At 37.9% G+C, this 15,692-nt stretch overlaps 1 protein-coding gene across 8 annotated transcripts in view; it reads left to right on the top strand.

Annotated features, from left to right (window-relative positions):
* LOC111248601 (protein Hook homolog 3-like) overlaps positions 1-15,559 on the top strand; it is an 18,060-nt gene extending 2,501 nt beyond the window's left edge. For 3 of the 8 annotated variants that reach the window (XM_022801188.2, XM_086987923.1, XM_022801187.2), the window contains 11 exons: positions 6,105-6,193; positions 6,993-7,065; positions 8,496-8,789; positions 9,000-9,259; positions 9,395-9,749; positions 10,927-11,142; positions 11,472-11,643; positions 11,840-11,967; positions 12,414-12,632; positions 12,812-12,975; positions 13,213-15,559. In XM_022801188.2, the coding sequence (XP_022656923.1) occupies positions 6,105-6,193; positions 6,993-7,065; positions 8,496-8,789; positions 9,000-9,259; positions 9,395-9,749; positions 10,927-11,142; positions 11,472-11,643; positions 11,840-11,967; positions 12,414-12,632; positions 12,812-12,975; positions 13,213-13,228 (1,986 nt within the window). In that variant the 3' untranslated portion in view covers positions 13,229-15,559. Of the gene's footprint in view, positions 1-6,104; positions 6,194-6,992; positions 7,066-7,479; positions 7,906-8,495; positions 8,790-8,999; positions 9,260-9,394; positions 9,750-10,926; positions 11,143-11,471; positions 11,644-11,839; positions 11,968-12,413; positions 12,633-12,811; positions 12,980-13,212 lie in introns of those variants that run through there. The other 5 variants (XM_022801190.2, XM_022801191.2, XM_086987924.1 and 2 more) reach the window with 5 other exon arrangements.
* The last annotated feature ends 133 nt before the right edge of the window (positions 15,560-15,692 follow it).

The following is a 15,692-nucleotide window of genomic DNA, read 5'->3' on the forward strand; positions in this document are numbered from 1 at the left end:
ATATATAACCTTGTCTGAGAAAGGAGGACTTATGCCGAGGACGTGCCCGCGTAGTGCCACTGAATGTGGATAGAGAAACGATGATTCACATCTGATAACAACGAAGATAACTTACGCATTATTAAAAGTCACTGGTTTTTCCAATCGATCGAGACTGTTTCAGCATAAGCAGTTCGTAATAATATAAATTAAGAAAGATCAAAGACGGTTGTGTAGAAGAAAGGCTTTATTTGGTTCTATAAAATGGTTCCAACTAGCTAGATCAGGCGATTTTGACACTGAAGGCATATAAAAAAAATCATTTTCAAATTACTAATTGTTTAAATTTTACTAATAGTGGTTTTTTGTCAACCAAGTTGATGTGTATTAAAAAAACGGGTAAATGCATCCCCACCCTTTCACTTATCTCACACAATCATTGAATTTTCGTAGAATTTTTCGTCAGAAAATGTAATTTATGGCTAGAAAACATGTATCAGTTTTGCATCGTGTCAAAAATGCTTCGGTAACTCAGCTCTAGCATTATCTTAAAAATTGACCACGGGGTTTACAATATTTCATGAAGTACTCCTGTCTAAAGAAGAATAAGTAACGGAGTTTATTAGTTTCTTCTTTTTACTACTACTAACGGAGCTAAGCTACATTGAAGCCAAATTTGGCAAATCTTGCGTTTGTGTTCTCTGGGGTTGTAGAATATATTGAAATGAACTTAGGCCCTTTCGCACGGAAAGTCCTAAGCTGAAATGTTTGCTGCTCTTAGGTACCATTTGTGAATTGCTTTGAAACGTTTGTTGTATGATTAGAAGCACAAGCAATCAAAATAAGCAAAAACAAAATATATGAGGCTGCGAGTTAAGGACAACAAATTGACGTGATTTGAATTTTCATAACTTCGAAACGGCCTTTCGTTTTGTCCCATCTAAAGTAGGAAGGAAAAGGAAAACTGAACCAGTTGCTTATTCAGTGAGTGTCGTTTGTTACAAACAAGCAATCGTACGACAACGGCTACCTCAGTTTTTCATTTTACTCACTTCGAAAGAGTATGCTGATAAGGATGGATTTTGAAACTTCAAAGCGCAAACTCAGCTTGAAACACTAATATCTATCTTGGATTTACATATTTCTAAGATCAATACACACATAGAAAAGACTATCTGTTTATAGAAAAAATATCTTATTTAATGTCGGAGAAATTAATCCAATTTGTAAAGTAGTATTGAAAGGTTTCTCGTACTTTGGTTCTACTGTGCGGCCTACCCTCAATCCGAGGTTTGAATCAGTGATTCTCAGTTTTACGCCCAGAGGCCCTGCTATTCATTCCATAGCGATGTCTCTGAATTTCTGATGAAAAATGACAGATACAACATAAACACGTTGGTCGAGATGAAACAGGTTAAAATGAAAATAAGCCACTGCAGCGCTTGGTGAGAAATTGTTCAAGCTATGCAATACGTTACATTAGTTCCTAACACGAGACGGCGTCGAACAATATGAGAAAAGGGCCTCGTGACCCGTTTCTATGGTGGCTCCCTTGAACAGCCTTTGAGCCAGCTGGGTTGACGGTGATTCGAGCCTCCATGAGGCCCCGTTCGAAAGCTCAATGTCGCATCCCTCTGAGAAAGATAATCGACGGCAGCCACTCGGTCAACGAGCAGAAAGACCGATACTTACCTACGTTCGCTATTGCATGAGACGAGGAAGGTTGTGATTAGACGATAATACGTCTTTTGGTAGCTCTTTCGACTGTTGTGTTGCCCAGTCTATTCGTCAATACAGATGACTAGGGTCGGATATTAACAAATCCGATACGTTATTTTCGTATCCTCAGTCGATCCCGTCCAGTGCCTCTATGGGATTCTGGCTGCAACGTCGTTCAATCGATAAATCTCAGGAAACGGTGATTTCTGTAGTCACGATGACTATAGCAATAACTGCGATCCCTCATTTGATTGGATAGAACGCCAGTAGGATAAAAGCATAAATAGAGTGAGGTGTATTAGTCGTATGACATGACTATCGAGCAGGCAAACGTGGTAGTCGTCTTTAATCGTCAGACACGTATTTATAAAACGACTTTATGTATTGTTACTTCGTCGGCCGTTGTGTACACAAATGAAACGCTGTCCTTTGTAGAGTAACCGGAAACATCTAAAGGTCGAAGTACAATTGTTACATACGTTTTATGTCTGTATAGATTCAGATAGTTCCTGACCCTTTGGTCTACTCATATTCTCACAGCTGAAGTCATTTTTGGACCATATTATACGAAATTTGCTATTTTTTTTCTAATCTTTCCACCAGATAACGTAAACCAGGACCAAAAGGTTTGAAGAGATTCGTCTATCTCATTTATGTGTCTATCTAAAATCTTATCTGAGTTACGTTTGCGCCTACTGGAAAAGAGTAACGTAAACGTAACGATTCAGCTAATTTTTTCACTCTGCGCTCCAGAGATTGAACAGCCCCGTTCTCGTTAAACAACTTCTTGTGCTTCTTCGAGAAAACAAATTCTGACTCATACCTCGGTCCGCGCCTAATTCCTTCACGCTGATGCCAAACCTCCCGGTTAAGCAAACAAATATCGATTGTCACATTTCCGTGACGTACTCTTATGATGATAATAATAGAAGAATATGGGATTATAGCTCTCTTTCTCCCTCTCTGCGGAACCTATTTGTTTTGATTGAAAAAACTGATTGAAGCAAGTTAAGGTTTCTGTATCGGTTTTCGCTACGCAATTGTGAACGATATTCTTTCAAGATTAGTAGAGTATGCGCGCATGTCCTTTTGTCGATTTCCGGTAAGAAAAATAACAGCAACGTAAGCTGACTGATCCGTGATTTAAGTTACCGTCGGGTTCGAACATCTATCGAAAGCTATCGGAAAGCAATTTAAGTTTGTGGTTATGCATTGAACTGCTACTTGACTGCATTACTTAACGCAATATCAAATAAGTTAATATTTTTCTACTCATCTGCTGGTACAGGATACGTAGTAGCCAGAAGTGAATTGCGAAGATGTGTCGATTAAATTAAAGTGTTTTCTTTAATATTCATATAACACGTTTACGGAAAATCTCTTACAAATGTTTATATCTAAGTGAGTAGCGTATGTATAACAATGAAGATCAGGTTTTTTGGTCTAATGACTATCTTGAGCAAATTTATCCTAATAAAATATTAGTTTGCAATTTAGATCGAATAGTAACGAATTTAAACATTTGGAATTTACGTGTCTTTAAAAACAGACCGGCAGCATGAGTTAAATAGGGCTTATTTGCTAGATATGTCTGATCGGTTTGTTTGTAAGCCAGTACAGCCAGCTTCATTTACTGCGCCTAAGTAAAGAAGCCCATATCTGATCTGAAGCTTATCATGTGTCTCGTGTCCTCGTACTTCCTATCTACGAAGCAATTTGCTGATTATTACCAGCGGATAATAATTTAGCTCCAAGCCCATGTGTGTTTCGTTTTTACAATGCGGAGCTAAGAACGACTCTATACATATGTGTCTATGTTATAATTAAACAATTACATTATTATGATGCATTGTTGCTGGCTATTCATCAGTGGCTGATGCGGTATCAGTAGCTTCTGGTCTGCTATGTGAAGCAATATTCAAATCGAGTTCGATTTGAGCGCTTGTTTAGTCATTTCGCGTGCCTCCAGACCTCTGCCTTACGTGCGTCAAAGAAACTACATTTAGTAGATATTCTGTATAGAGGCGGGTAAGATAATTCAGCTGCTCGCAAGAATATATTGAGTTACGATACAGTTCTGGACCCATGAATAAGTCCAAAAACTATGGAGGGCAAATAAAAGATGTCGTCTCCTGCAAAAAGGATATCCCTTTCTTTGGCCGTTTAGCGTTCTACCATCAACGAGTTCTATTTTTTGACTAATATATTTTGTATATTTCTATGCATTAACTCCCAATTACTGGTATTTTTAACCTAAATAAGTCAATCTTCCTTTATATTAATTCGCTCAAAATGTTGAAACCACGGTAAATAAAAGGAAAGGAGCTACATCCCTTATCATACAGTCGAGGGATCTAGAGAAATCCAATATTATATATATATATATATGGATCAACAGGAAGCTATGTGTTATCAACGATATTTTAGGGTCATTATAGACGGGCTGAGTAAGTTACGTCACATAAGTACGTGAAATTACGCGACGTCATTATTTCCTGAACTGTATTTCGTGGGTTGCGGCAGATGCTATTGCTTACGTGGTCTGTTCACGTTCGCTGCCCTATTACTGTAGGGCTTGATTTTTTTCGTCAATTTATTCAAACGTAGATGAGTCACGTAGACAAAATCTAAAGCGGCGATGCTAAACTATAACGCCAATAGCAAAGCATGATGAATCCCATCATATCGTTATGCTTATAAGTTGCAAGGGAAAATTAGCGGTCATTAATATGAAGATCGATTTTTTTCATTAATAATAATAATATTGATACAAGTCATTAAGAGATATCGCGCTGTTCCGCAGGGAACTCGGTTTAGCACAAGCTAAACTTTCCCATATAAAACACAGAAACGCAACAGCAGGAAGGGAGTTCCTTAAAAGAATTATTTGATGTACTGGAATTGTGCGATCAATCAGTGACAATTAATGCTGGCCTTTATCTCGAGTAGTGTTTTGCCCTTCGTGCAATAATCCGAATGTGTTCCGTGTATATTTCTCCTATTGTCTCTAATTTAGAGTCATAGAAGGTAGACATTGGCTTATTACTATGGTTTATACATATCTAAAACGAACACCCGATCGCTAACGTACACTACCATTGAATGTCATATTTCGGTTTGGCGTTTTAGGGTGACATTGAAAAACAATATAACTTTTCCAGTCGCTAAGGGTGTGACCATAGCGTTGGTGGATACTTTTTTGCCTTGAAATTGACTGCATTGTGACTGCTGCTGTTCAGTTGATGCTGAGTGTTTCTTTAGCAAAACTGTTAAATACAAATTAACTGTTACTACGCCTTTCGCAAGTTTCGTGGTAACAACATGTGAACTTCAAGAGACTCCGAAACAGGAAGGTTAGATACACATAATTGAATTGACTTACAATGGAGGAAATGACCATTAAATATCATTGTTTACAATAAATTACACTTTATGGAGAAGAATATACCCGTAACGATCGTAGCAAATAAAAATGATTAAAATAAGTAACCGTACTTAAAGGAAACTGCAAAATTAGATTCACTGCCTATTCTTAGTTTTTGTAAAAGCTAAAACATTTTAACAATAACAAGCGTATAAATGTGTATGGAATAGTGTAAAAAACTAGCGGATTTGATTTGTAATTTTCTTTAAATACGGTTTTTATTTATTTTATTTCTAAAAATTTTTATTTGTCCCAATCGTTAAAGGAAGCTTCCTATCGTCAAAGTGTAACTTGCTGTAAACAATGATTCTTAATGGCCGCTTCTTACAGGAGTATACTTAATTACTAAAGATACGTACAACTCGTTACAGGTAAAACTGACATCAGCCTTAGAAATTTAAGATCCGCCTCAAAACAAAGCTAAATGAAAAACTAGGTACATTTTTTTTAATAGTCGTGAAAAAATATGGCCTACGTTTTTCATAAACACTTAGCGAAACATATTAGCTAAAGGTAGTTTTTCTGCGGAAAGGTACCGATTTGCTGCCGCCTACTAAATATTGATTCTCACATTAAATCGTATTATAGGTTAAAGCAGTGATCAGATGACACTGACCCATATTGTTCCCTATTTTCATACGGCATTTTTCTATTCTCGCAGCACTAATTGAAAGTTATTAGCAAATATCAATAATAAAGATCATATTGCTAGCATAGCTTTATTATCGTATATATATATATATATATACATATATATAGCCATCGATCAAGCTTTACCTGCGGCTTTACCGTGGGCTGACGACAAACCAACTCCACATGGATAGAAATTATCTGGAAGCCAGCGATTGTTTACCTGGTGAGCAGTGAAACAATACATAGTTTACTGGCTTTGATATGGATTATATAAGCCATTTAATGGATTGGAAAACGAAAAGTGGTCGACATAATTATTGGTATTTTATGATCTTGTCTTATGTTTCAGCTGAGGGCATCCTTTGATATTCCGGTACCACATTCTTCGCCGGAGGAACTCTCTGATGGGACGGCGTTAGCCTACGTTCTCCACCAGATGTAAGATTATCATAAAGAACATGCAAAGTTGGCAAAGAGCCTTGAGCTGAAATGACGATAGATAAATTTAAGTGCTTCTCGTTTTCGATCAATTTCTATTGATGTCTTTCAGTTCATTGAGGCCTTTGATTACTTTATTTATTGTATCAGTATATTAGCAGATCGTTGTATAATATTTGCGAAGGTTCGTGTAATCCGTTCCGTTTTTCCTTTTCGTAGGTTTAATAGGATCTGTCTTTTTCAGATCAGATAGAAAAGTACCCACACACCGAGTACCGATGTGGTTTAAAAGGTGCCCCCTTGAGTAGTAGGTGGTCAATTGCAAACATTCAAAATCAGATATTTAGTGTTTTTTCTTTTAAAGATTACTAAACTGCTTTCGTCTTTTCATAAAAAGCAATTAACTTTGTCCCTTTTTCAGTTGTAAGTACCTTTCGAGTATTTTCTTGCAAAACTTTCTTAGAAAATCTTATTGAGTATTCCATAGAATTATGGCAATACTTGCGCTGCTGAAAATTTCGGGGCCGTATATTTGAGCACAGAAAGCAGTTGTATATGTATGATATCCTTTGCATAATCTACTCTACAAGCCTTTGAATGTCAACGGATTGCATTTTCTTCGGTGCAGCTCTCGTAATAGTTAGACACACGCCTACGACTATAGTTTTTCACAGTGGAAGAGCCCCTTATCACTCTGTCAATTTTCACCCTTAAAATGACACCTTCTAAAATTATCCACTAAACATCGTTCCTAAGCTTTCAAAGGGAGTCATCAAAATTTTTTCGGACCTTTTTCCAGAGACGGAGAATTTTTCGATGCGCAATGGCTGAACAAATTGAAGACAGACTGCGGCGACAATTGGAGATTGAAGGCAAGTTAGTCTTCGTATGAGGCTATTTCATAAGTGTTTTGTTGGTCTACGTATATATCTATATATACGTGACATCAACAATTTAGCACTCATAGTATAAAATTAATATATACTTTATGTTGCTTTCCTTGTCATGCAGCAGTGGTTCTTATTTGCAAACTGGATTATTACCTACCGGAAAATAGGCATTCTGTTATTTTTCTGCTTGGGTACATCTCAATGCGCAAGTCACAGACGAATGATTTTACGGGTAGTGGTGGAGTAGTTTCGCTTCTCAGTTCATCCCGCGCAACGTCAGCCTTCTCACGTCGAATGTAAGCAAGAAGGAACGAATAGAAGAAGCTAAGATTTAATGCATGCTAGAGCTGACTGGAGTATGGTGTTGTGCGACGAGGCGCTGTTGGTGCTTAGTACAGATGTCACAGCTGAAGTGACGGAAGTAAGCAAATGGGACCTCACCCATTGCGTTTGCTCGGAATAACCCTCCGTATTTCGCTGTTTCGCTTTAAATTTGCGTTGCGAGTGTCATTTGGTTTTTTATAGCGAGCGCGTCTAGTTCTATTATGTGCAGTACATGAGTATGTAGTGTGTATATTTCTCAGTGCCCGGCAGTACGTAAACTAGAATTTGCACAAGTCGTCGCTACATGCATATGTATGACTATGGAAGCGGACTCACTGTTTAATGAATTATATTACTTTAGTTTTTATAAAGGCGGTTTGGTGAGTCTAAGTGAAGTTATTCTGTACATGTCGCTTAATACAATTGCACCTCGCTATCATGTTGAATATCTCGTGCAGTCGGCTCATTGAACGTGGCAAACGTTAATCCTACATCGAGGTATAATGAAGTTAATTAGCGGGATTGTATAAATTGAAATGCTTTTGAAATAATTAATGATTGACTGTGATCAATGGCGCTTGATAACTTTTCCCAGAAACTAGATGGGAATTAATTTATGGTAATAGCGATATTTCAAAGGAAATACTCAGAATGTGTTCGAGATCGATTAGACTGGTAGATATATAATTAGCACTGATAAAACATTTAATTAAATACACTATGTAATAAGGGTGAAATGTTTGGCCGTTATCGTTTAAAATTGCTCTTATGCGCCATATATTTAACTAGAAGATCTAAAGGTTAATATTCAGGAATATATGCATCAATATGATTAGTATGACATAAAGACGCGTTCTATTTTTTTAAGAAAAAGGCATATTGTTTGTATTTTGTAGACATTGACTGTTTACGACCTCTGCGTAGAAACGAATTTTCGGCGTCTACTCCACTAAATATGTAAGAACCTGCCGCAACATTTCCAGAATATGACCAGCTTTGTTAGTATTACAATATAGACGCATGCGGAATATCCGTGGCATCTATGAATACTGGACTAATGTTTATTCTTTTTGGTTCGAACATTACAGGTGTCAAATGTAAAGAAAGTAATCGGCCGCGTAGTGGATTATCTGGGAGACGTGTCGTGTATATCGCTCATTCTCAACGAGGGCGAACTGGCCCAATCAGTAGGCGAGCGTGGCCGCGACGTGGGTCGTCTGCTGCAACTAGTGCTGGCTGCAGCGGTAAACTGCCCATCGAAGGAGGGCTATATTCAAAGGATTATGGCCCTTGAGGAAGAAGTGCAACATGTTGTCATGAAAGCTATACAAGAAGTGAGAACGCTTACAAACTTCTTCAGCGTTCGGAATGCTGCTCTTTACGTGAGCTGTTTCATACGCTCCAGTGGCACAAATGAACCTATACTCATTCAAATGCATTGACCTTAGTTTATAAACGTTCTTTAATCTATAGGATCTCAAACAGCGATTGTTTCTATAGACTTAATAACAGTAACATTTGTGTTGGTGACAGTTCTGTTTAGTTCGAGCGGACAACTGAGCAGCCATAAAATTAATATGGCCAATTTTCAGCTTATGGCGTCGATGCATTCGCTGCCGCAACCGGCCTTAGATGCGGCCTCTGCTAGCGGTATCATAACGGGGCTGTCTGGGCCGGACGTTGTTAGACGACTCGAGGAAAGGCTCGTTCAGGAAGAAAGAGCAAGAGAACGACTTGAACAGCGTCTTCATGAAATCGAAGGAATTTTACAAACAGAACGACAGGAGAAGATGCTGCTTGTAGATGAGCTACGTGAAGTTCAAGATAAAATGGCAAGCGAAGAGGCTCCTCAGTAAGTATTCCTGTTAGAGTACAAGACTGACGAAATACATGACCTTGTATTGAAAACGTTTAAATATTGCTAATATTAATTCACATCATTATCAAAGAAAAGCTAACTAGTAATGATTGTCTTTTTTGCGTATAGATCGATCGGTGCGAAGGTAAAGGCTCAACGCGACCAGCAGAGCAAATTGGAGAGCGAGCTTTTTAAAATGGAGATGCAAAAAGAAGAGTTTCGCTCTAAACTCGAGGAAGCTCAGTCGTTGGCTCGAGATTTAACGGCTCGTAATGAAGAGTTGGCCCGAGATAGGGAACAGCTAGCAGCGCTGAAGGATGAGCTTGATGTTTTAAGGCACACAAATGAGCAGGTCGGTCGGTACGAAGCTTCGTTAGAAATGTACCGAAAAAAAATGGAGGAAATGAGCGATTTAAAAAAGCAGCTCAAACTTCTTGAGGCGAAGAACGCTGACTACTTACAAGCCAACGTTCGTCTAGAAGAGGTAAATGTGTATAGCTTATATTAATTCTATGGAAATCATCAAATGTCTGTGCTTCAGTTTTAATACCATGCTCAAGGAGCGCCTTAGCAATAACAATGTTGTCTTCTTTTAAGGCACCACACAGTGGTACACATAGTAGAAGATTGTCATATACATTAGTATCTGCTCCGATCAGAATGGATTTACATTGCTAATAGCGTTATATTTATTATTCTCTATTCCATTTCCCCAGACATCTAGTATACATACCTCGTGCTCGAGTTCTATAAATATAACGTGATACGAAGAACAAACTTTCTCCACAATCTCAATATTGCACGGCATAAAACTTGTAAAGGGGGAGTTATCAAAGTTACATAGGTACGTAGAACAGCATTAAATCTTTTTCATAAGAAACCAATTTAGCATGTGTGGAAAAACTATTCGACAACACTTGTCAGCCCCCTTACAACAGGGCCATGGGCGTTTTAGGCCTAAATTTTATCTTTAATTTTTGTCTTAAGTGATGTAGGATGTCATATTCAGGTTGGGGCAAAATGGTTCGAGAGTTTTGTCATTTGAGGTCAGGTTGATTGATGGTGAGGTTATCACATTTTTAACTATCTATAGAGTGTACGCTATAAAGATCAATCAACAAAAAAACGTTAGTCAATAAATGTGTTCTGTAAATTTAGCAAGCAGGAGCTTAATGCAAGGTATTTTTTTTGGGTACAGCAAACATGCTATTATAGCTACACTGTAGATGATTCTCATAGCTTCGATTGTGCTAACAGAATATAAAAACGCAGCGGAATGGAGCTCATTAGGCGTCCTTTCACGACCGAGCTTAGACTTGAAATCTTGAAACCAGTCATTGAATACTGTGCTGGAAGTCCAGGCAAAATCAATGATTATTATCTTTGTTCTTTTCTATAATTAACGAACGTTATAACATCTTCCTATCCAGTTCACAAATAGTAATGACCTAAAAATGTTAAGAAATTTATCCATGATTCACTTATACAGATGCCTGTCTGTTCGTGATATAATTTTTGCAAGCAAAACATTAGACTCTACACGTACATGTGATACTAAGCAAATTAACACAACGTGCGACATATTGAGATATTTACAGTTCCCCAAACTCGGATACCAGGGTAAAGCAATCATGTCAATACGGTTGTTTTTTCCGCTGCAGGAACTGTCTCGGACGGCCACGTTGAAAACACAGATCGAAGTATATAAGAAAGAGACCCACTCTCTTCACGAACGGCTTACAGAAGAGACGGAGCGCGCGGATCGGGCAGAGTTTGAAAAAAGACGCTTCGAAGAGAAACTTACAGCGCTGACTGCCGAAAAGGATCGGGTTCTGATTGAGAGGGACACGCTTAGGGAAAGCATCGAGGAACTTAAAGTGAGTTTGTTAGGTACTAGCTCAACTTATAAATATACTAGAGCTAAAACAAATCATCTAAATTATCACAGTAGTATTTAGATACATGTTGTCGACATGGTACAAATGGCGCAACTCTTATTTTCTTATTATTTCAATTGAAGCTATCGCTTAGCTGAAGTTTTGCTTGGCTTCACCGAATTCAAGGATATGTATTCGAACCCGCTGTTATTTGTCTGCCATTTCGTGTTACTTTGTGCAGTACCAATCAGCCGATGTAACGTGGGCTGAACTTAACTGATTGATTCGATTTATGAAGTATTGGTATCTTTATTCGTTTTTTAATTCAGTTGAACAAGCAGAGTTCCACGGACGGCGTTGGCGCTAAAATGATCCCAGGTAGTAGTGACTTTCTAGAAGATTCGCCAGCACTTCTCAAGGAGAAGTTGCTTAGATTACAGGCCGAGAATGAAACGCTCAGAAAACGGTCACTTACGAGTGCCGACGGTGATGCGTATAAAGGTTAGTTTTGCTTTGTACAGAACTAGCGTTACATTTGGCACAGGAACACCTACTGTAGCCCTTCCCGGCATATTTTTCGCTCGCTAAATTACCCTACTTAGGAGCAAACAAAAGCTTGCAGTAATAATCGATTTTTACCAACAAAGAATTTGGTGTTTTGTAGAGTCGTGATGAATTTATTTTGGTGTAACTACAGAACTTCACGATGACTTGAAGAAGCTTCAAGAAGAAACGGAACAGAAACTTCGAGCGGCGAACATGAAGATTCTGGAGCTCGAATCTCACAGCGCAGACAACTCAATCGTTCGTGACCTTAACGATAAGGTAAAATTTAGCTTTATTTCTTTAGGTATTAATATGTGTAGCTGAAAATTGAGTAGAATTTGAACGGCCGCGTGATGTTCATAGAGCGGATAAGCCAGCTGGCTGTACAGTTTTTTGAAACGTTATAACAGTCAATATTAGCGCACGTGGATTGTTGTCGTCAAGAGCTACGTTCAACTACCTAGCATATAATCATAGGAATGGGTGGACCATTTGTTCTCAAAGATAATACACGACTCTCCTTTCCCTAGGCGTAAAAGCTTTACATATTATTATTACCATTATTATACATGGCCACGTTTACGATCTGGTGACATGAGGGATATATATTCAGCCTCACTTTCTCAGATAACTTTTATAGCAAAGGATCAGCCGCCTGCTGAATCCTTTAGCTCATCATTACCTCACTGACATACGACTTTGTATTCGTTCATTGTTTGGTATAGGTGGAGAAGTTAACACGTGAATTGGAGGAACGGAAGCAGGAGTTGATTCAGTCAGAAGAGAAGTACGACCGCTGTATCGCTAAGGCTCGAACGGTGCTCGCAAATCTCAATGACGGTAGTAGCGAAGCTGCACTGAGGCACGAAATTTCGGAAAAGGATCAGCTCATCTCGAAGCTTGAACGGGATGTGGCGCAAATGAGAAGCCAATATGACTCTCAGGTAGAGCTTACCGTGCTCGAAGTACCGCTGCTTAGAACCTTCGACTTACGCATGAAAAATGATAAATTTAGATCTATCAAACGGTTGAGATTTGCTATTTTTATAAAGCAAGATGAAATAAGTTTAGATTTTTAACCTTGTGTTATTCTAAACTTTTACATTATTTCACCAATTTCTAGTTGATCTTCCTTTTACAGGAGCGGTTAATAATGACGGCTCTGCACAACTTTGGGGCGCACGAACAGCGTCGTGCTGCAGAGCAGCGCTTGGCTAGTGGAAGCTTCTTGAATAAACAGCGTCAAAGTACCGCTAGGAAACACAATCTAAGTGGAGTGCAGTCGAGGTAATTGAAAACGTAACTGGCAATGTTTTTTTGTATGATAGCAGCAACTGAAATTAGCGAACCGTGATAGTCTTCTTCGAAATATTTATTTTCGATGTAATTCATATTATAGAAAAACAAAACATGTAAACCATATCGGTCTTCATGTGATTAAAAATTTAGTATAAAATCGTTAATTGTCATCGTTGGTTATTTCCTAGGGTAATTCACATGATAATGCCGTTCGTATTGTTTCAGCGAGTTCTTCAACTGATCTGTGTTCTCTGCCGACATTTTCATCTGCAGAACCAGTTGACTTTCTAGTTTTGGTCATATGTGCTTACGGCTTACTAATGTGTATCATCGTCCGGCGGAGCACTCTATGTCTCTATGTAGACATCCCGAAAATAGAGATATTTACTTGCACCAGAGGAAGAAAACGTAGAAAACCATGTAGGACTAGTTTATATTGGCTGTGCCCGTCTGTCCTGTGGCCTTTGAAGAATTTTATATTTACAAACATAGAGCTCTTCGCAATCGACGCAGGGTTGGACGCAAACGATTTAGAATAAAGCATGCACAAGAGAAGGGACGAAATATGAGTTGGATTGGCCTTGTGACACTGTTTTTGGTGAAACTTCAAGAGACGTCTATGGGTGATGTTCAAACAAGATAATGCACGCATAAAAGACTGGATTATACATTTTCTCTCAGATTGTCATTCGCACCGATGGACAGTATTTCACTATATATGTCGCGTGTGGAAGGTTCCGTTCTTGTTCGAGTACCGTCGAAACGTGGATGGCAGTACCTCTAGCGGCCCAGCCAAGAGCAGACGCTTGGGCGACAAATTGTGAAATTAAATTTGTTTATGAGATAATAATGAAAGGGCAACGAAAACTATGAATATAATCGTAGAAGTCGCCGAGTTATACTGGATAACTTTTATGAATGCTATTTTTTTTATTAAACTACTTTGAGAAACATGTAGTTACTCTTAGCTATTAAGCGCCTGATGGAAAACGCTTAGAGAGATGTAAAGTCACAATTGAGAAGTATTGCTGTAGCTCTATCGAAGGGAACAAAAATAATACAAGCATACTCGTTGACCCTTTGATTAACTTTGTTAATTATTGACGTATTCGTACGGAATTTCGAGATAGATTTGGCAATTCTCTAGGACAGGGATCATTTAAATCCAAAGCAGTTCTTCCCTTCTTGTAAACATTTTTGATTACTTAGAAGCCTTAAAACCATTCGAGGTAGACGGAAATTGGCACGAAACTCTGAAAGCGCCAGAAAACGGTGAGCTCCGCAATTAAAAACGATTTGCCATCCTATTTCAATTATCAAATTAAGTATGCCAAAAAAGTATGCAATACAAAGCCTATGTAAGTTTCCTTATTATATTTAGTTTTTCCATTAAATCAAGTTAGACTGTTATCCACATTTATATACTCGCCTAAAGACCGGATCGTTCCTTTACACGATTTTAAAAACCAACTATTAGTCTTGGATCTGCCGTCATAGTTTAGAGCTGTATCCTAAGTGACCTATGCACAATAAGGGTTAAACCATCGGTGCCAATCTGCGCGATCTCTATAACTTTCTCTCTACACTAAAAAAGTTAAGTGAACTTCCGAGAATGAAATAATCCAACATGTGTCAATTGTTCTGCTATTCTGTCATTGACTACATCTGCACGCGATTACAGCATGATACTATGTATACTATTATACAGTGTGAGTGGAGTATTTCAGGGATATGTCACCAGCTTTACCAGAATGTTTTTAACTAGGATATAGAAAAATGTGGATTTGTTGTTATCGTGGAACCAGATATAGCTGTCTCGTCGCCACGCATAGAGTCCTTCAACTAATCGTTAAATTTTTAGTATATGTCAAAAACAAGGAGCACCTGATAATACGGTTGTCTCAACTGCACTATACTTGCTTCTATACAACTTACATTCAGCAAACGAAATTGCGAAAAAGGGTTTATTACGAGCGGAATATTAGGCGTAATCATATGTCCATTTGACAAATTTTGTAGTTTTATATAATCTTTGGCTAACTAATTCCACGAATTATGGACAGTAAGACCTGATTTGCCTCAAACGAATAGATCTGCTCATTGTGCACCCACTATTTTCCTTCAAGAAATAATGTTAGTACATAGTACTGTTGTTACCATAATTATTTTTCAAAACAACCACGAGTGTATCAAATGATGGAAGTTCCACTAATGAGAAATAAAATTTTGCTTGTTAGACGTGGGGCCGGTTTATAGAGTGCGGTTTGTTGATAATAACTGATCCACTCCGATCGCATGGTACATAAAACGTTGTTTGTTAAAGGTAATATTTTTCTTCTCACAGTATTCATCCTTTACTTTGTTCAGTTAATAATTCATAATATAACATTATATTATAATACAAGATTTATACGGATGTACTATTTCACATATATATATATATATATATATATATATATATGAAAAGCATAGTGAGCAGAATGGTCTACATATAATAGAAAGAAGTATATAAAAAAATAATATCGCAACCAAAGCTAAATAAAAAAAATACTAATTTATGTACACCACCACATGTATGGACTGTTATCTTTTAATCCTTGGGTTTCCTCATAGCGGACAGGATATATATCATTATTGTTATTAGTTATTTAGCGGAATATTTTTTGCAATGCTTTTCTTCGCTAAATCATTTCAACGAAAGTTAA

This window comes from Varroa destructor, unplaced genomic scaffold, assembly GCF_002443255.2.
Source record: "Varroa destructor unplaced genomic scaffold, Vdes_3.0 BEIS01000004.1, whole genome shotgun sequence".
In the NCBI taxonomy this organism is placed as follows: domain Eukaryota; kingdom Metazoa; phylum Arthropoda; class Arachnida; order Mesostigmata; family Varroidae; genus Varroa; species Varroa destructor.